The 23884-nt window shown below is 31.4% G+C and overlaps 1 protein-coding gene across 3 annotated transcripts in view; it reads left to right on the top strand.

Annotated features, from left to right (window-relative positions):
• Positions 1-9714: 9714 nt before the first annotated feature.
• Positions 9715-23884, top strand: part of LOC111684993 (kin of IRRE-like protein 2) — a 110356-nt gene continuing 96186 nt past the window's right edge. For all 3 annotated transcript variants that reach the window (XM_046953142.1, XM_023447227.2, XM_046953143.1), the window contains exon 1: positions 9715-9925. In XM_046953142.1, the coding sequence (XP_046809098.1) occupies positions 9773-9925 (153 nt within the window). In that variant the 5' untranslated portion in view covers positions 9715-9772. The remainder of the gene's footprint in view (positions 9926-23884) is intronic.

The raw sequence follows: 23884 nt of genomic DNA, 5'->3' as shown, positions 1-23884 counted from the left end.
ATCACATCACTTACTTCGGGCTGTATATACTTAATTTCATGTTTCTAGAATCTAGATTTAATATTATAGAAAATTCAAAAAGTACCTTTTTTGAAAAACGAAAAAGCACAAAAAAGTTCCCTTTTATATGTTCTCATCTAATTCCGAATCTACATACTTAATTTCATGTTCCTAGGTTAAATATTATAAAATATTAAAAAAAAATACCAAAAAGTTCCCTTTTATGGATTCTTACCTAATTCAGACACTACATACTTAATTTCATATTTTTATGTTCAATATTATAAACGAAAAAGTACCAAAAAGTTCGCTTTTATGGCTTCTAACTTAAGTCAGACTCCATATACTTAATTTAATGTTTTATAAACAGAGTAAAATAATAAAATTTACCGTATGATTATGTATTTTGTTTTTGTTTTTTTGCAATTTCTGTTTGAGCATGAATAAAAAAAACTCAAATTTTGATGAAATTTTCAGAGGTTGGCTCGGATTTTTGCTCATATCTCCCTTATTTATAGTCCAATTTTGCTTATTAGCGATCTTCCCGAAAGCATATCAAACAGAGTTATTGAAGATTCGGATCTCGCCGATATCTGGGGTCCTATAAAAACTGATTTCAACAAACATGCAGACACGCTATCATAACGATCCAGAATATATATACTTTAGGGTCGGAAAATTATATTATAGAAATTACAAACGGAATCACAAACTTATATATGAAATGTCCATCATGGTGTATTGCAATTCCGGGGTAAAGAGGTGCTACTAATACATCTAGTCTGCTGGGGCTATAAACTGGTATTTCGGACTACCAAATATGTCTCTAGAAGAGCCATCTCAGTAGTGTGGTTGCGCGGGCTTTAAGAGGTTAAGGAATGCACTGAAATGGGTCATTAGATGATGGAGATTGCATTTTGAATAATGCAATCTTTCATGACATCATAAGGGGTGATTTCACCTGATTTTGGGACTCGTCACCCCCTTCTATTCACTTTAGACCAGAGATTGCTTTTTCCTTGTCGGGGTTCGCATTGGGGATTTAATCCTATACTGCCTGTCATTCCGCAACGGGGCTGCTATGGCAAGAGATTGTATAGCTCGAGTAATTCAAAAATTGCTATCTGTGTTCTTCATTGAGAAATTCAGGGGCGCAAGGTAGACAGTCTCTAATCTACCCAGTGGATGAAAAAGACCACCGTGAGATAAGGCCGTCAAGGCAGGTGCTCACGTTAAATCTTTCGACATTCATACCCTTCTCACGAAATTAAACCAAAAGGAAATTTAAATGGGGCAAATTTTTTTAAATGCACTTAATAACATTATAGCCACCTAAAAGTTTCTTCGGATTTTCTTAATCACTTGAGAGACTTTCGGTTTCGACATTTCCTTAAGCTAGCTTATGTACATTATAGTTGGGCCTTTAGACTTTACCTCATCATCTGTAAATGCTCTAATTGCCTTTGGGCAATCTCTCTCTCTCTCTTCAAATCCCCTAAACTTTCTTTAAGACTGTGTAACTATAGATTCCCGCATAGTACTGATTTAATATTTCTCTTGACTATGAGCTTTTAGCTTTGATCAATGTCTCTCTGAAATATTCACGACCATTTTTGTATCCGACATGCAATTGAAAACGTCTAACGATCATATCTAATAGTTCAATGAGTCCAGTATACATTGGTTACGTGAACTGTTAGACACGCTCAACTTCACAGGAGTTAAAATTAAAACTAAAACCAAAAAGGAAAGTAATTTTGCTTCAACTTAATACCTCAGGCTTGTCTGGATCGACGGTATTTCATATATAGCTGCATTTTTCATGGCCACATCCTACTTAAGGAAAAAAGAACAATTTTGGGACAGCAGATATATTATGTGATTATATGAAAATAATAAAAACTGCATTTGTAGACAAGGCAATCTTAGTGTAATTGGCTAGCAACATTTACACCTAGTAAGGTAAAGAGGTTGAAAGGTCGACGAAAATTAACATCTACTTTGGCCTCGAATTGTTAAGTGTTTCAGGCAACGAGGAAAAATTCAATTGTTTATGAATGTGCAATTACTTGTCCATCTCTGGTCAGAACTGTTTTAAAGTTAAACTAAAATTAATTACTTACCAAACGATCATTGTAAGTACTTATTTAAGTACATATATGTAAGCTAACTTACAATTTTATATTCAAAGATATCACCTTGTTGTGATTGAAAATGCTATTATATACGTAAATTTTAGAATTTTTTCTTCATAATGAAAGTTTCAGTCGCAATTCAGGTCTGAGTTGGGGAACAACTCTCGCGTCATCGCGATTATTTCTTAAACGCGTTCAGGCTTGTGTTTGTTGCCTGGCTTTCGACAGTTTTGCGTCTCGCTCGCACTGGTGTAATGTATTACTTCATGTAACTGTTCAAAGTTACAAGTTGTCTACATTAACCTCGTGCTTTCGTTTTACCTCAAGTGAGGTTATGTTTTATTGGTGGAGACCATAGAATACTCAAACGTTTTTAACTGGTGGAGACCATAAAATACTCACGATATAACCTGGTGGAGACCATTTAAACTCAAATATATACTGGTGGAGACCATTAATACTTTTGATGAATTCAAGTCCGGATGCTCCAACTTCCTATATGAAGGTATAGGTCGGTTGGTGGGGTTTTCTCTGGACAAACGTGTGATAACCTGGCAATATGAGTGCTTGATGCACCGCCATCCTAATCAAAACCCAAAAAAAATAATGAAAGTTTTTGTTGGTTCTTTTGTTCACATCCAATGATTTTATTATAAGATTTAAAAAAATTAAAATTAATATAACTTAAACATACTAACACCAATACAATTGCCTTAACTGTTTTCGCTATATGTATATTTTAATTTCTTAAAACTTGTTAAAGTTTAATGATCTCGCGCTCTAAAACCATAACATAAAGAAACCTTACCGCCTGACTAGACTCCAGAGTCGTGCTGTTAATGTGAAGAAACCACGCACAAGGCAAAAAAAGAAACGACAATTTCCCCAATGGTTCTTAGTATGTATTAACATACATACACATAACAACGTATGTATAAAATACATACTTTGTTGCTCGTTTAAATGTCAAAGGATTTCCTCTAAATCTAGTCACCACTCCTTAGGCATACAACAGATCAAGTTGAAGAATACAAAAAAAAAAAAATAAAATAAACACATCAGTGACAGTGTTGATTGACAAGAATTGTAGTCTTTTTGCCTTTGGCAAATATTTGACTTATTTTCTTTAGCAAAGTGAAACCATGTTTTCTGTGTTGTTTTTTTTTACTTTTTTCGTGTCTTCTTTCCTTTACAATAAAATTTCCTTCAAAATTAAATATTTCCTAAAACATTTAACTGGATCTACTACAACCAAACAACATTTTATTCTCGGTACTTTTGTAATAATAAGAAAAAAATATTTTTGCACCAAAAAACAAGACATAAAATTTTTTTCAACATGAGTATGAATGACTTAAAATGTATTCAACAGAAAAAGTAAAAAAAAAACACTATAAAAATAAAACGAAGTGAATAAAATGGAATTCTAGAGAGAAAAAGTGGAACAAACACTTTTCCATTCATAAACAGTCATTCAAATTTATGTCATCTTCAGTTACATTGCTTTGCTATACATATGTATGTATTTTTCCAGCCCTGACATGAAATAATTGCATGTGTATTTGAGTGGAAACGCGTGTGTATATGTGTAGGAGTCTGGATTTTTTACCAACAGTACTTAGACAATTTGTCCACAAATATTTAAATACCTGGTTGTCCCTTATTTATTTGTAGGTCATTTGTCATGTCACTTTAGTACCTTGGTAATATAGTGCCAAGTCAACAAACCATCCTATATGTATTCCCAAATGATATACATAGAATGAATACACTGAAATCAGCATAGAAGTAGTTACTCTTATCATTACTAGTAATATATTCCTCAGTGAGTTGTACATTTGTAATTGAAGTAAAATGGTCGAGACACGCACATGTTGTAATTGATCGGTTATGGCTCAGTTAGATTAGTTTCTTCATTACCTTCCTTGACAACTCCTCACGATTAAAGTAACTACTTCGGATTCATCACGCACGGTACGTAGATACTAACTAAGCCTTTAAGTATCTAGATTGGGACAGCTACCCCGGATCAGTAGGGCTTGCAGCACTATTTGTAGACGTACTTACATTAAAGAATGTTTGCACATGCATATGTAGTGACTTACTTTTAATGTGTCATATTTGATTATACATTAGGGTGATCGCTTTTGTATGCAAAAAAAAAGTTAAATAAAAGTTTGGGATATTCTAGAATACAATTTTTCAATTATTATACCCTACACCACTTGGATTATTGGACAACACAGAGAATTAATGGCCCGTCTGTCTGTCCATGTAAACCTCAAAATCATACCATAAGGCACAATTTTAAATTAAATAATTGAATTAAGTTTGGGTACACAAATTACTTTTGACAAAGTACGAATCCTACTAATTTTGGTTGATGTCGGTCCATTATTTCAGCTAGACCCAATATAACAGTATCCGCTAAAATGGGTTCTCTAATACAAGAAGCACAACTACATTCTTTTAGTTGTTTTATATTTTGTTTAACATTTGCTTGGGTCTAAAGATAAAAAGGCAAATTTTTAAGGCAATTAGCTATAACCAATGTTCGGTCACGTTACAAATGGCTTATGAAGATCTTTATGTTGATCTCCATAAAAGATCTAATTATACCCTACACCACTTTAGTGGGGAGGGTATATTGGGTTTGTGCTGATGTTTGTTACATACATATTCATCATATACCCATCTTAAAGTGTACCGTTTTCTGAGTAGATTAAGGTATGTCCGTCCGTCCATATGGCTGGCTGGCTGTCCATGTAAATTTTGTGCGCAAGGTACAGGTCGCGATTTTCAAGATAATTAGATGAAATTTGGCACACACGTTTTATTTGGCCTAAGTCTATTGAAAATGGCTAAAATCGGTACATTATTTCTCCTAGCCCTCATAGAATAGAACCCCGCGAAAATGGCTTCTGAGCTCATAATTATGTTAAATATAAAGGTATATCGATAAAATGCTTCACAACTAAGTTTTATAGAAGTCTTGATGACCCTGCCAAATTTCTTAAAGATCGGGCCCAATTTGACCCAAGCTTCCATATAAAGTCCCCTTCAGAAAATTACTTCAATGTCAAAAATTAATTTATAAAAAAAATATCGCGATGAAATTCAGCACAATAAAATATTATGTAAATATAAATATATTCAAAAAATTATATAGGGCTTGTTCCATATTTGCCTTAGCCTCCATATAAAGCATCTTTCAGAAAATTAGTTTTTCATCCATAAATTGTTTAAATGTAATTGAAGATAATTACTTTATTATGAAAAATAAATCACATGGTCGGCCACTCCCGACTATACTTTCTTACTTGTTATCCTTTGATTAGTTCACCAAACAAAAAATAGAAATGAGAGATTTTGAAGCCACTCTAATGAACGTATGTATGTAAGAATGTATTATGTACCTACATATATATATACGGCTATGTATGTGTGCATACGTAAACTTTTTCAGACATACATTCTTATTTTCGCTTTAGCACTTAGAAGCTTCTTCACAAACACACAAAACCCAACAAACAACACAATGAAAGTTTGATCTTACATCAATTTCCCTCAGTAAGCAAAAACAAAATCTTGTATACCATCTATTATAATTTAGGTATAAAAGCATTAAAATAGATCAAAGCCTTTTTTACTTAATATTCGATGTTCAGTTTCATTAATAGCTTGGAGTCTATGACAATTCCTAGACATGTATTTAGCATTTTTTAATAAGGGAATTTCTCAGTTCCTTAACAACGGTAGTTTGAATCTCAAAATCTTGGACTTTGTTGTTAATAGTACCAATTATATCAAGCATGGTTTCACTTCAAAGCTTTAAATATAATATCAGTAATCACATCTGAAAACATTCCTGATACCAGTGTAACAGCAACCTACACGTAAACACCAACTTTTATCGCTCTATTGCTATAGTTCAATAAAAATCTACTTAACAACAATGAACCAAAGTAATGGAAATAGTTCCTTAGTTGAATGAAGGTGAATGAACGATACGTCTATGCGTTACAAACATCAGCCATCAATAGTGGTATAGAGTTTAACTATTTTTACTATTTTTTTCCAACAATTAGTAGAACGTGACGAAAAATGTTCAACCAAAATGTTGATAAAATGTCAATACAACAAGTTTGTCAGCACAACTGATGAATACAGATTTCTCTTTATCAAATTTATAACAAACTGTTAGCATTTGACTAAGTTCTTTAATGTTTTTTTTTCTCGCAGGCAGGATTTTGACCCACAACTATTTTAATATTCTTAACGGAAAGCTCGTATTTATCTCGTTTTGTAAAGACGTATTTGTACACGTTCATTTTTGACTATTCTTTTTTATACACAGTTTAAACTACAACATACATCTATGCATAATTATGCATTGAGTGCAGGCAGCAGTGTCTTCAAGTACATGCATCATTGAAAAGAGTAAAAAAGTCAAGTTTTACGATATTTTTCACAAAAGTGAGTGGAGATGATATAGAAAATAACTAGAAATAAAAATTTGGCTTCTTTTCATAAGACACACCAACTTTAAAGTATTTCAAAACGAGGTAAATTAATGTTAACATGTACATGTTGTACTGGTCTTTATCAGGCAACCCTTGTTGAGTATAGACAACTTTGTAGTGCTCTTCTTTTTTGTCACTTTATACATCAAAGTTTAACTTTATCTATTTTTGCACGTTTAACCATTTACGAAAGTGTGTGATAACTTCACATCACTTCACATTCTCCGTTTAGTTTTTATTTTATTCTGCTTTCTGAAGACATTTTAAAGAGATGAAGCAATCTTATAACGAGTTATAAGGTAGTCATAGTATAGTCAGACTATTGAAAACCCTACATATATATAAAATAATTAGTGGGTATAGGACTGAAGAGGTCAATGAAATGTACACAATACTAACTAACTAACTAACTAACTAACTAACTAACTAACTAAATAACTAACTAACTAACTAACTAACTAACTAACTAGCTAGCTAACTATTTAACTAACTAACTAACTATTTAACTAACTAACTAACTAACTAACTAACTAAATAACTGACTAAATAACTAACTAACTAACTAACTAACTAACTAACTAACTAACTAACTAACTAACTAACTAACTAACTAACTAACTAACTAACTAACTGAAGAGGTCAATGAAGTGTACACAATACTAACTAACTAACTAACTAACTAACTAACTAAATAAATAACTAACTAACTAACTAACTAACTAACTAACTAACTAACTAACTAACTAACTAACTAACACTAACTAACTAACACTAACTAACTATCTAAGTAAAGTAAGTAAATAACAAAAATGTTTTTGAAAATTTGTTTAGAATTTAGTGCAGCAAAACTGTTATTCCAAAAAAAATTGCTTCTTTGTTGTACCTGTAGGTACCTGAGGTATTTCGAATACCGGCTTCACCATAATGTCCATATGCACTATGACTCCATTAAGTGTGTCAGAAACGTCCATGTATTTGAAAATTTGTTAAGAATTTATTGCAGCGAAACTGTTATCCCGAAAAGATTTGCTACTTTGTTGTACATTTATTCTGCATAGATGCCCTTCAGTCTGAGGTATTTCGAATACCGGCTTCACCATAATGTCCACGGGCACTATGACTTCATTAAGTGTGTCAGAAACGTCCATGTATTTGAAAATTTGTTAAGAATTTAGTGCAGCGAAACTGTTATCCCGAAAAGATTTGCTTTTTTGTTGTACCTATGTCCTGCATAGACGGCTTATTTCGAATACCGGCTTCACCATAATGTCCATGCGCACTATGACTGCATTAAGTGTGTCAGAAACGTCCATATATTTGAAAATTTGTTTAGAATTTAGTGCCGCGAAACTGTTATACCGAAATTTGCTTTTTTGTTGTACCTATATCCTGCATAGACGGCTTTCGGTCAGAGGTATTTCGAATACCGGCCATAATACCATAATGTACATAGGCACTATGACTCCATTAAGTGTGTCAGAAATGTCCATGGGCATTGTGTCGCTGGACATTATAACATGTCACCAAAACTTTTTTATTCAATTAAAGTATATCCGCCTGTGAGTCCAAGTAAATATTGATAGACCCCATATAACAGTATTCCAGGAATTTAGCTTGGGAGCTCAATGTTATATTAAATATTTGGTATCTCAACAAAATCGGCACAGGTTTACTTTATATAAGCCTGCAGCTTCTTTTCGTAATGATAGAAAATAATACTTCTACCAAAATTTAGAAATATATGCGCTGTATTTATTTTGGAAAAATTCAGGATTTTTGGGACTGGCACTGGAATACTTTAAGGTTAATACTGAATAAAAATTTCTTCATGTTACAAACATCAACACAGTTACATAATACAATCTTTAGTATAGTGGTTAAGGGAAAAAAGGGAAAAATACAAGACCCAAAAAAAAAGCCAAAAAGACAAGTTAGTTGTATCCGTGGCAGAAGTTTGATTAAGAAAAAAACATGATGAAAATATGTCAATGGTGGCATCACAAATGACTGTAAACTCACATAAATTATATATAAAAGAAACATGATGAAAATATGGTATTTTTATAGTTTTTTTTATACATTTCTCTTAAGGTTTTTAATGTTGCATAGATTAAAGTTTTAAGGAAAAGTTTTAAATACAAAAAAAATAGAGGAAAGACGACTATTTAAGGAAGTCATAAAGCATGCTAGTTTGTAGAAAATCTTTTTTTATTTTACGGAATTCATTAAAAATAAAGGCAGCTTTTTTGTCGGCTATAAATAGAATTTAAAGTAGTATGGTTGTTTTGTAATGATAATCAAAAAGCTATATGAATGTAAATTAGACTGGTGTGGAAAAATTTTTATATCTCTGATCCATTATAGTATACAATGATCATGGATAAGGTTAAAATTAGGAATTTAAAATAAATAAAAAGCCAATTAAATGGAATCCTAGATCGAATAAGATCAATAAAACCATACCGTTAAAGTTTGACTGTTATTATAGATATTAATTTTCATTCATTCATTAATGGGCTTCTGTAACCATATACGCAAATGTGTTAAACAATTTTAAATTACTCTTTATATGTATTGAAGTACATATACTTACATATAAAAACACAAGTAGGTTTTTATGTGTATGTAAACCTCATAATGGCGAGCGTTTTTGTACAGCATTTTTTCTCCTTGTAACTTCAAATACCAATTAAAAATGCCCTCAAAACAGGAAGCAAGAAATGGAATGCAAAAACACAGATACAAATGAAATAGTAGTATTCAAATTAACAGCATGTATACATGTACAGAGACAAGACAAGCTCCTTGCTTGTTACAATTAACATGAATATAATGAGAAGAGAAAAAAAAACACAATTTTTTGTGGCATTTTTCTACTATCTTATTTTGTCTTTTTTTTTGCAATTTAAAGAAATAATGATAATGACCAAATGGTGCACAAGAAGCACATACTATATTAAGAAAGTTAATTTAAAAATGTATATTATTAAAGGAGCTCTTTACTGTAGATTTTTAAGAAAATTACTGAACTGTTGTTGTTTTTTCCGCCTATTTTCAGACTTAACTAACGGTGGCGTTTCGGGTCCCCTAGATACATTTAATGATTTCGATGAAATGTCTACTACAACTACTACAACATTCCCGCCTTACACACATCCCCAATGGATTGAACCATATTTTGATCCTACAACACCGCGTAATGTCACAGCTTTAATGGGTAAATCAGCGTATCTAAGTTGTCGAGTTAGAAATTTGGGAAATAAAACAGTAAGTAAAGTCTGAGTTTAAATTACAGTTGCATAATATTTTTATGTATGTATGTGCGTGTAATAGAATTGTTACTGTTTAACTGACTAATTCAAAGCCTAAACGCCGAAAGTTAGAAGGATAAAATTTAATCTGAACAATGTTTACTCACCAAATACGATTCAATAGGCCAGATTTTTGGAAAAAAATCTAAAAAAATAGATTTTTTACGTGTAAAATAATCTCAAAGGTTTCTCTAAATTAGACGTATACTAAATAGTAGTAATATTAATAAATCATTAACACGTATACGCACAGATGACATTAATGAAAGCAGAGCTACTACTTACAATATAAAACTTTTCTCTATAAATTTAACGTTTTTTGAGAAAATACCACTATAGAATAGACTACAGACTAGAATATAGACTAAACTATGGACAATAATATAAATTAGACCAGACTAGACTATATAATAAATTATAAGCTGGACTATAAACCAGACTATAGACCAGTCTATTGAAAAGAATGTAGACTAGACTATAGACTAGATTATAGACTAGACTAAAGACTGGACTATAGACTAAATTATCTAATATATAGTCTATAGTCTAGTCTATAGTCTAGTCTATAGTCTAGTCTATAGTCTAGTCTATAGTCTAGTCTATAGTCTAGTCTATAGTCTAGCCTATAGTCTAGTCTATAGTCTAGTCTATAGTCTAGTCTATAGACTAGACTATAGACTAGACTATAGACTAGACTATAGACTAGTCTATAGTCTAGTCTATAGTCTAGTCTATAGACTAGACTATAGACTAGTCTATAGACTAGACTATAGACTAGACTATAGACTAGACTATAGACTAGACTATAGACTAGACTATAGACTAGACTATAGACTAGACTATAGACTAGACTATAGACTAGACTATAGACTAGACTATAGACTAGACTATAGACTAGACTATAGACTAGACTATAGACTAGACTATAGACTAGACTATAGACTAGACTATAGACTAGACTATAGACTAGACTATAGACTAGACTATAGACTAGACTATAGACTAGACTATAGACTAGACTATAGACTAGACTATAGACTAGACTATAGACTAGACTATAGACTAGACTATAGACTAGACTATAGACTAGACTATAGACTAGACTATAGACTAGACTATAGACTAGACTATAGACTAGACTATAGACTAGACTATAGACTAGACTATAGACTAGACTATAGACTAGACTATAGACTAGACTATAGACTAGACTATAGACTAGACTATAGACTAGACTATAGACTAGACTATAGACTAGACTATAGACTAGACTATAGACTAGACTATAGACTAGACTATAGACTAGACTATAGACTAGACTATAGACTAGACTATAGACTAGACTATAGACTAGACTATAGACTAGACTATAGACTAGACTATAGACTAGACTATAGACTAGACTATAGACTAGACTATAGACTAGACTATAGACTAGACTATAGACTAGACTATAGACTAGACTATAGACTAGACTATAGACTAGACTATAGACTAGACTATAGACTAGACTATAGACTAGACTATAGACTAGACTATAGACTAGACTATAGACTAGACTATAGACTAGACTATAGACTAGACTATAGACTAGACTATAGACTAGACTATAGACTAGACTATAGACTAGACTATAGACTAGACTATAGACTAGACTATAGACTAGACTATAGACTAGACTATAGACTAGACTATAGACTAGACTATAGACTAGACTATAGACTAGACTATAGACTAGACTATAGACTAGACTATAGACTAGACTATAGACTAGACTATAGACTAGACTATAGACTAGACTATAGACTAGACTATAGACTAGACTATAGACTAGACTATAGACTAGACTATAGACTAGACTATAGACTAGACTATAGACTAGACTATAGACTAGACTATAGACTAGACTATAGACTAGACTATAGACTAGACTATAGACTAGACTATAGACTAGACTATAGACTAGACTATAGACTAGACTATAGACTAGACTATAGACTAGACTATAGACTAGACTATAGACTAGACTATAGACTAGACTATAGACTAGACTATAGACTAGACTATAGACTAGACTATAGACTAGACTATAGACTAGACTATAGACTAGACTATAGACTAGACTATAGACTAGACTATAGACTAGACTATAGACTAGACTATAGACTAGACTATAGACTAGACTATAGACTAGACTATAGACTAGACTATAGACTAGACTATAGACTAGACTATAGACTAGACTATAGACTAGACTATAGACTAGACTATAGACTATAGACTAGACTATAGACTAGACTATAGACTAGACTAGACTATAGACTAGACTATAGACTAGACTATAGACTATAGACTAGACTATAGACTAGACTATAGACTAGACTATAGACTAGACTATAGACTAGACTATAGACTAGACTATAGACTAGACTATAGACTAGACTATAGACTAGACTATAGACTAGACTATAGACTAGACTATATAACTAGACTATAGACTAGACTATAGACTAGACTATAGACTAGACTATAGACTAGACTATAGACTAGACTATAGACTAGACTATAGACTAGACTATAGACTAGACTATAGACTATAGACTAGACTATAGACTAGACTATAGACTAACTATAGACTATAGACTAGACTATAGACTAGACTATAGACTAGACTATAGACTAGACTATAGACTAGACTATAGACTAGACTATAGACAATAGACTAGACTATAGACTAGACTATAGACTATAGACTAGACTATAGACTAGACTATAGACTAGACTATAGACTAGACTATAGACTATAGACTAGACTAGACTATAGACTAGACTAGACTATAGACTAGACTATAGACTAAGACTATAGACTAGACTATAGACTAGACTATAGACTAGACTATAGACTAGACTATAGACTAGACTACTATAGACTAGACTATAGACTAGACTATAGACTAGACTATAGACTAGACTATAGACTAGACTATAGACTAGACTATAGACTAGACTATAGACTAGACTATAGACACTAGACTAGACTATAGACTAGACTATAGACTAGACTATAGACTAGACTATAGACTAGACTATAGACTAGACTATAGACTAGACTATAGACTAGACTATAGACTAGACTATAGACTAGACTATAGACTAGACTATAGACTAGACTATAGACTAGACTATAGACTAGACTATAGACTAGACTATAGACTAGACTATAGACTAGACTATAGACTAGACTATAGACTAGACTATAGACTAGACTATAGACTAGACTATAGACTAGACTATAGACTAGACTATAGACTAGACTATAGACTAGACTATAGACTAGACTATAGACTAGACTATAGACTAGACTATAGACTAGACTATAGACTAGACTATAGACTAGACTATAGACTAGACTATAGACTAGACTATAGACTAGACTATAGACTAGACTATAGACTAGACTATAGACTAGACTATAGACTAGACTATAGACTAGAGACTATAGACTAGACTATAGACTAGACTATAGACTAGACTATAGACTAGACTATAGACTAGACTATAGACTAGACTATAGACTAGACTATAGACTAGACTATAGACTAGACTATAGACTAGACTATAGACTAGACTATAGACTAGACTATAGACTAGACTATAGACTAGACTATAGACTAGACTATAGACTAGACTATAGACTAGACTATAGACTAGACTATAGACTAGACTATAGACTAGACTATAGACTAGACTATAGACTAGACTATAGACTAGAATATAGACTAGACTATAGACTAGACTATAGAGTAGACTGTAGACTAGACTATAGACTAGACTATAGACTAGACTATAGACTAGACTATAGACTAGAATATAGACTAGACTATAGACTAGACTTAGTTAGTATGATCACTGACAATCTACTCTTGTAAATGGGAAAATTATTTGTAGCCGTTTGCGTATATGAAATATTTTTTTTCCTTGTATGAATGTGTTGGTTTTTGCAACAAAAAATATTAAATAAAGATATGTTTTTTTTAATGTATTAGTATTTACTCTTCCATAATAAACTTTTGCACACTCCTGGACTATACTAAGCCGCAAAAATGACATATGATAATTTTGAATTGATTGACCAATCCCAACTATTTACTTATCTTTCCTAAAAAGAATTGAGTCTAAATCTTTAGCATATTATTTCCCAAAATTTAAGTATATTGCATTATATCCTGATATGTATATAGCATCATAATCGAACTAATTTACAAATGGTAAATTAAACAACCAAAAAATACTTACATTGACTTTTTGTAAAACTGCTGAGTTTCTTCATGAAATATTTTTACTCACTCTTTATTTAACAGACATATTTACATACTTACATATATTTCTACATATTAATATATGAAAGCACATATGCATATCCATTAAAATAATGATAACAAAGAAAATAAAAGAAATAATTATAATAACAATTACTCCAATTTTGTACTATACTGTATATACTGTAATATTGCCCAATAAGCAAAAATCTTTGAAATGATGTAAATATGTATTTGAAAACCTATTCAAATTTCATACATAGCCTTTGAGAACAAATTTGAAAACTTTTGTTTTCAAATGGAAATAATGGCCTTCTCAAACAAAAAGGCAGTTAGAAATTAAACGTATTTTTCAAATGTATTTCAAATTTCAAACCCTAATTATAATGCTAAATATTGCAAAATTCATATATTTTTTTACATCACCTGAAAATAAAACATTCATACATTTATTTTAGCATATTTTTCTTTTATATCTCCGATTATTTCTCCTATATTTAACGTTTTTTCGCTTCCTTGCTGTAGAAAAAATGTTCTGTTTTTATTTTTCTAAAATAATTTATTTTTTGAAAGAAACTTTTCTAAGTTCAATTCAAACAAAACTTTGAAAATTTTATAAATATCACACATTATATTTTTTTAAACGTTTTTGGAAATTATCATGTTTATTTCAAAGGCTAAACTTTAAATTTGAAAACAATTTGTAAAATACAATATTTAGTTAAGAAAATTTTCAAAAATATTCACAGGTTTGAATCGATGTTTATTGGGTGGTAGCAGTTATAGCAGTACTAGTGTCTGTGTTTTTGTCATCTACGAAATTCTATATACAACAAGTACTTTTGTAGAAGATTAAAATCATTGTTTTTGAAATGCTTAAAGGATACAAAAGGAAAAATACGACAAAATATTTAAAGAACAGTAAAAACTTCTTACCACACACATATATATTTTCAATTACACATACATACACACTCCGTATTAAGAACAAAAGAAAATTATGAAAAACAAAAAAAGTATTAAATATTACGTACACAGAAAAGAAAAAAGAAGAGGAGAATAAATGAGGAAAAAATATGACGGCAAAAAGTTTGCATTTAAACAAAATAATAATAAAAGCAAATAAACGCTTTTTTTGTTGCTGTTGTTATTGTATTTTCAGCTAAAATAAACATTAATGAAATTGTCATTTGACATGTTTTTCGTTTGTAACTTTTACGCCCTGCAACTTTAGGAGATCCCAAGCAGACTCGGTGTATAATTCTTTGTAATAAGTAATGGAGCTGGAAACATTTAAAATTAATTGAAATTGAAATTTAAGCAGTTCGACAGTTCGAAGGAAAAACATATCATTAACTTAATTCCAAGATATGCTAAGAGCTGTCTCGAATACAAACAAATTATAGCTCCAAATGTTTAAAATCTTGCAATACAATGGGAGGAAAGCAGTTGTCAATTTAGTAGGTTTAACTGAATTATCAAGATATAGATACTTAAACGATTTTCAAGTATAGCATTTGCTCGTGTGTAGTACCTCGGCATAGTCCATCTCACACTACAGGGTACTTTTTGCAATCTAATACAACACATGTTGTACGACAAGTCTATAGTCTAGTCTATAGTCTAGTCTATAGTCTAGTCTATAGTCTAGTCTATAGTCTAGTCTATAGTCTAGTCTATAGTATAGTCTATAGTATAGTCTATAGTCCAGTCTATAGTCTAGTCTATATTCTAGTCTATAGTCTAGTCTTTACTGTAGTCTATAGTCTAGTCTTTAGTCTAGACTATAGGATTCAATATAGCCGAGCAGGTATTCGTTCTTAATATCAAATGGAAGAAAATTTTCAATTGGAAGTATTATTTCTTATAACCGACTTTGTACTTCTCATTCAGGACACATAGACATATAAAAGCTCACTACTTGTTATGTCTTAACTATGTACTTATTTGTAAGTAACCGTTGTAGGTACTGCCACTCAATGGCATTGGTTTATTTTTGCAAAATATTGATTATTATTTTTTCTACAAAAATGTTTCTTTTTCTTTCAATATCCTAGAAAATCTATTTTATTTCTTATAACTATCATTATTTAGAAATTCCCTTTCTTTAGATATTTAAATTAAATTTGTTTAACTAAATCTGATTATAAGAAAAGTGAATAAATGAAAATAACAAATATGAAATTAATTCTTTTAATATGACAGAAACAAAAACAAACAATAACGCTGTTTGATTTTCTACTTTTATCCCCTTTTTTGTAATGAGTTATTTTGTTTGTTTTATAAATGAGAAAAAAATATGCATGAAAAATAAACAAATTTATATAATTAAATATGCTGGCGAAACAGTTAAGAAAAGAAAAATGTAGAATATTATTAGAACTAACAATTATGTAAATAAAAGAGGTCGCACATTCTGACAACACATTGCAAGTACCTGGGAATGATTTCGTTTCTAAATTAAAATTTCAAAGAGAGACAATAGAACAACAAAACGATTTATTAAAATTTAATATAACACCCAGTGTCAGTTACAATGGAGCCAAATTAGAAGAATATTGTTGAATGGAATATGAATAATTTTGGTGAATTCGGTTAATTGCTTTTGCTTGATTTTCACTTGATTTAGGCAGTCATACAGACGGACGCACTGTATCTATAAGAGCTCGGAAGATGTATACTTTATTGAATCTCAGTTGAATATTTCTTAGTTTTACACACGAAATGACCAACTTATATACATATATGCTCTATTACCACCGGTGGCATTAAATTATACATCCAATGTAAAGAAAAATTTCCACGTTTTCATACTTATTTGATTTCAACTCAAATATTTATTTTACATTTTTTAAACTCTGCGCCATTAACACCATTTCCCTGTCACATATTCTGCAAGAATTTTCAACTATTTTTTTACTTAATTTTTTTTTTTTTTTAATTCCTCCCCCTTAAAATATCTAAAAAGAGGAAAAACAGAGAGACCTTTAAATTTTGGGTAAGGTGTAGTTATACAAATAAAAATATCACATCTCGCATTTAAATTTCAACATCTACATAAGTATTTAACTATTTACACACTGAATGAGAAAAGGAATGAATGAATAAATGAATTACTAAATATATTACCGCAGGTGAAAAGGGGGGAAGGGAAAGTGGTAAGGAAAATAAGGTAAATACACCAGGTGCAGTTCTTTTTATAAACAATTACGTTTTTAAAACTTAATGCAAATAAATCCCATTTATTGTTGTTAATTAAAAGAAACAACAACAAACATAAAAAAATGAAATGAAAAAATAAAAAGGAAAAAAAGGAATAAGTTGAACAAAACGTTGTTTTTTTTTGTCTTTATAAAAGTTACCGTTATAATTTAAATAAAATTTTTTTATATATTTTATTTAACCAAAGAAAAAAGTATAATGTAACACTAATTCCGTTTACACATTTGGGCGTAAAATTAGTGTTTAACAAGAAAGAGAGAATTAGTAATTTTTTATTATTTTAGATCAGTCTTGGGGAGTATAAGATCATAAATTACATAAAAATACTTGCAACTAATTAACTAACTAAGTAACTAAGTAATTAACTAACTAGCTGACTAACTGGCTGACTGGCTAACTTAGGTTAGGTTGATACAAGGATGTATACTACATCAAATCCGAAGAAATACACCTAGGCCACTATCGGGCCTGTTGTGCGCTCCAATTCAAGAACAATTTTTTTTCACTTAATGTATTATTTTTCCATGTTCAGAAACTCAGTTTCCTGGACGTAATCTTCCAATCGGTGTTGGTTAAGAATGTTATTTCCGGAATAACATCACTTCCAAGATACTTGGATCTAACTTTGACGAATGCCTGATAATGGCATAGAAAGTGCTCCAGAGTTTCACTGTCCTCTCCACATGCTCTACATTCGTCTGAATCCGCACGTCCAATTTTGTATAGATGTGCTCGTAATCCTGTGCGTCCACTGAGAATACGTACCATCATACTAACCTCAGACTTGCTCATTTTGAGAAGACTACTCCCGAGTGGCCTGGTACCCATATGATGTGAACCTTTCTTACAATCCAATACGGTCTTAGATTGAATTCTATCATCTGATAATGCACAAATTTCCTTCCGGCTGTCGGTAAATATGTTAAGCCCTGTGGGCGCCATATTTATTCTAATCCAATTTACTCATTAAATTATTGCTCATACTTCTGCCTGGAAGCTTGTGTTATGATTAGGTAAACGGTGGTATATTTCTGTTTCTGGGTCTTCAATATAGAACCCCAGGCCCACTTTGTCTCCTAATTTAGAGCCATCCATTCCTACTGGTATTTGCTCTAATGTTCCGCTTGACCAAGACATTCTATCTGGGATTAGCGTTTCATATTCCGACATATTCAGTGTCTGGTATGCGATCAGGCACGCCCGATGAATGTGTATAACCTTCCAATGTATCCAGTATACATTGATGACGTGTCCTATAACCGTTTTTGGCCAGTTCGCCTAAAGTAAAGAGCCGTTCGGCTGTAAGCACCGCCTCATATCTTATATATGTTTCAATGGTTGGAATATCTAGCAACGTTTCCATGGCACCACTTATACCCAAGCAGCATGTACACTGAACTCCCTGTAGTAGTTTGATATTACACTTTTTGTCCAAAGCAGTCCACCAGATTATTGAAGCATAAGCTAGAATTAGTCTAATTATACTTTTATAAAGCCAATTTGTCATAGTAGAACTAAGACCCCATTTCATGCCTATGGTTCTCCTACATATCGCCCAGCACCGATGTGCCTTGTTGATCCTATCCTCTATGTGGTGTAACGAACTTTTCGTTACATACATGAATTTACTTATTTTCTTATACATGAATTATAATTGTGTTATTAATTAAACAATATATTTAATGAATTATTTATAATTTATACTCTGGAAATTTGAACTGTTAATTATTTTACATATGTTCGTACTTTGCATAAATTATTTCTTATGTTCTGTTACTTAAAGTAATGTTAAATAACATATTAGTTAACATTTATTGAGAGTTTGTAGTATAAGAGAAGATAACAGCAATTAACACATATACAATATTATGAGTATTAGTAATGTATGTCACTACTACGCTGTAACATCACTAGGTCGTAGATCCAGTCACTACCACTTCAGTTGGGCTTAGGCTGTGATCGTATGCGGACAGCCGGTACAAGTTTGTAACAGCTTTACTAGCAACCGCATACGATCACAAATAAGTCCAACTCATGTAGATGTGTACAGGGATGCTACTGGTATTACACAGCCATAGTACCCAGACACAGTTGTCGTAGTGTACGGGGATGCTACTGGTATTACACAGCCATAGTACCCAGACACAGTTGTAGTAGTGTACAGGGATGCTACTGGTATTACACAGCCATAGTACCCAGACACAGTAGTTGTAAGGCACAGGGAATCTAACGGCCATAGGTCCCAGGCGTAGTGGTGACTAACACACTAATACCCATCAAAAGAATCCCACTATATAAGACAAAGACACTTAACGGCTAGGGGTGGTCTTGTCCCGTCAGTTCAGTTAACCGGTCGTTACGCGGTTTCTTGTCTTGGTTAAAGTGGCTTGTTTATCTACTCTTTAAAATCGTGTAATATTTAAAATCCTGAAATATTTAAAGAAATCCTGAAATAATTAAAAGTCCTGAAGTATTTGTAATCCTGGAGAATTTGAAATCCTGTAAAAATAATATTTTTAAATAAAATATTGTAAATAAAAAAAATTAAAAGAACATTTTGGTGTGATTATTTTTTATCCTGGCTGTCTCCATTTTAATTTCCGGTCAAGTACTACACCTAAGTACTTAACTTTGTCTGTCACCGGTATCTTCTTGTCCAAGAAGCAAGGTTCAATATATGTAGAAATTTTTGTCTTTCTTGTGAAAAGGCAGATTTCCGTCTTCGACGGGTTAACATTGAGGCCTCTCGGTTGAGCCCAGCTCAAGGCCATATTCAGAGCCTCCTCAGCTCTTCTACACAAGTAATTTGGATCCTTTCCCTTTAAAAGTATTACGACATCGTCTGCATAGCAGACAGGCTATTAACTAGTTAAATTACTCACTCGGTCATCCAAAATCGTTCAATGTTACCGGAATTCACTTTTTCTAAATTAGCAATTAATGAATTTTTCAACCTTCTGTGGAAGTGATTTTAATGACTTCCGAAGAAACGAAAAAAGATCTATTTTTTCTATGCTGAATATAATATTTGTTTTTTATTTTATATGAGATTTTTGGACTTCTGTTTTGTTAATGTTAATAATATTTAAATCAAATTAGTTGTATTCTATAACAATGAAATTTCATTTCGAATAACTTCTAAAAAGGAGCATACATATTAGTTCTAGAGAATGATTTCAGAAGTAGTGAATATGGAATTGAATAAAAAGAACAACCCTCCGATGAAAAGCTTGTGTTAAAATCATCACTTCTTCAGATATTTTCCAGTACTTCCATTGAGTAAATTTTACTTCTTTTTCGCTTCTTTGGAGGTTCTTTTTTTGCTGGCTATATTGATATTTATTCAACATCAAAAGCAGATATTAACCAATGTTCATGAAAATAAACGTTGGTATTTAAAACGCAGTTCTTAGTACAGTCAAATATTAATTTTCTAAAATGTTCTGAAATCAAGTCAAAATCGGGATCAAATTAAAATTGATCGTACTTAAATCGATATTATTTTTACCGTAATTCAATTATGCTTTAGAAATTATTGATTGAGCAATTAAAATTGTGAGCTCTGTACTAGTTTAATACGTACTTGAAGCAAGAATTTAAAACATGGTTTGAAGTTTGAGATCGAAACCGCCATCGATGTATTACTCAAATCTGTTTTATATGATTATGAATTACAGATTTTGATTTTTTTATTTTTATTTCTACATAATTTAAGATTTCAAAAATACATGAATATATCACATTTTCAACAAATTTCTATGATTACCTCAAAAAATCATTAAGGATATAATTTTTTTTGCAAATTATTTCCATTTATGTCTGTATTCCTCAGCTTATTTTTTTTCCTACTAAGAATCTCCTTCCAACTGTCTTTACCTTAACAGTTTCCAACAACATAAAGGGATTTTATCTACTTATACGTGTATTATTTATCTTTCTATCTCTCTGCTCTTTAGTATTTTTTTTTGCAGTTTTATACACAGAAAGGATTACAAATAAAGTTCGTTGACAAAATGCAACACAAAGTAAATAGTAATGAAATATTCATGAAAAACTAGTGTAAAAATTATACAATGACAACAAAAGATATACAATTAAAGAAGAAATATTTATTAAAAAAAAAGAAGTAAAAAAATAATAACAAACAATTATAATACCTGACCTGCATTCATTTTTAAATTAATTTTCCAAATGGATTATGAGTATTTAGCAACAGCACACTTGCTTTTTCATTATTCAGTTATAATTTAATTTTTAAAATTACTTATTTAAGTAAATAGTATGCTAAAAGCCAGACAGTTTTTTTTATTAAATTATTATTTATATTGTATTTTAAGTAATTTTATTTAAGTACTTACTGCGAGCTATATTTATTTATTATGTAAATAAAAAAACAAGAAAATTTATGTTTAACTTTAAATGTGGTGCCGTAGTTCATATCTCCTAAAATATTTCTAAGCAGAACGATGTAACTGAACGACTTTTCTATAGAACAGATCACATCAGTAATTAAATCAATCAATTCTTTTGTAGAAATATCATCAATTTCCATTCAACTTTTCTATAAAAGAGATCACAAGCAGTTAATTAAAACCTTACTTATCAAAAATATCAGCTGTTACTGTTTAACTTTTCTATAAAATGATCATCATTTGTTGATTATTTCTTCTATAGAAAATATAATGAATATCATCTACTTAAAATTCCTATTCAAATAATTACACACTCAAAATTAGACACGAATCGGATGATATACGTCTGAAACTTTAATAGAGAAAAACAGTTTTCTTAGTATTTCATTTCGTGATTCTGTGTCCTTTTTAAAGGACTTCAAAGTTTTAAGAAGTACATTTTTCAAAAAAAAAATTTTAAATACTTCTACTGATCAAACAATGCCAAATTTGATATTAAGCTATCAAAAAGAGCTGTGAAATATTTTGTGTTATTATACCCTACACCACTGTAGTGGGGAGGGTATTATGCTTTTGTGCTGATGTTTGTAACTCCCAAAAATATTGGTTTTAGACCCACCCTAAAATATACCAATCGGCTCAGAAACACTTTCTGAGTCGATTTAGCTATGTCCGTCTGTCTGTCTGTCTGTCCGTGTGTGTGTTCATGGAAATATTGTGCGCACGCTACAGGTCGCAATTTTTGTGATAATTTTATAAAATTTTGCACATACTCTTTTCTTGGTTCAAGGACGAGCGCTATTGAAAATGGTTGAAATCAGTCTATTATTTCGCCTAGCCCCCATACCACCTTACGTTAAATGTTCTATTATGTCAACAAAAATCTGCAAAACTTAGTTTTATAGAACGATACGATAGTTTTATAGAACGATACGATATTATTTTTAAAGTGATCGGGCCTTATTTGATCCTAGCCCCCATACAAACTCCTTTTAAAAATAGCTTGAAAGTGTAGCTATAATGACCATGTCATATGGCCACTATAGCTGGGCTGCCCATTTTGACTCATATATTGATATGAATGTAACAGTTGTTCAAGGCATGGGACCTTGCCATTTTGATATAAAAAGGAAAAAACTAAAAGCAGAAAAGCTTTTCCAATAATAAAAAATTAAATACGGTAGAGAAAACCCACTGTACAGAGACCATGGGCAGGAAAAGGACACATTCTGAGTTAACACTAACCATAACCCATCTAACAAACCCGGCAAAAGCTTAAAACCTCCTTATAATGATTTGTATAGAAGTTGCAACGATTTGCCATTGCTCTGCATTTGACGAACTAAGATGGAACGGAAAATATATGTCTGTCGAAAAGCGATTTGGGCAACATATACGCAACTGGACAATGATTTGACTTGAACGCTACGTTGACCAATAGCATTAGGGATTTGGACCCAGCTTTTCTACCACAATAATCTAAACTAACATAAAATGTCGCCTAGCGTTGTCATAAGGTTTCTATCTAGTCACTATTATGGATATTTTCTTACTAATGAGCGCTTTAGAAACAAAAATGCGTTGCATACTGCACAGGTTTTCCTTGATAGTCTGTGCGCCTCCCTACAGATCATAATAAATGGACTCAACAATTCAAACATGTTAAATAGTCTTTCAAGGTCTTTCGTTTTCGGTTCTTATGGTATTCAGTTTTAATACTGTTCATATTGTGTCTGACAACACAATTCATGTATTTTATTTTGGCTTATATGGGCGATCTTTGCTTTCGTTTTTAAAATCGTTTTAATTAATACCAAATTTACCATAGATATTCTTAATTGTCCTTAGTATAAGCATTATTAAGGGGACATTATGAAGTTTTTAAGCTAGTCTGGCATATCGAATGATAATCGCTCATAGCTCCCATAACAAGACCAAACCCGAAAAGTATTTAGTTTTTAT

Source organism: Lucilia cuprina, chromosome 5 (genome assembly GCF_022045245.1).
Source record: "Lucilia cuprina isolate Lc7/37 chromosome 5, ASM2204524v1, whole genome shotgun sequence".
Classification (NCBI taxonomy): domain Eukaryota; kingdom Metazoa; phylum Arthropoda; class Insecta; order Diptera; family Calliphoridae; genus Lucilia; species Lucilia cuprina.
This window is presented reverse-complemented; position numbering and strand designations above follow the sequence as displayed.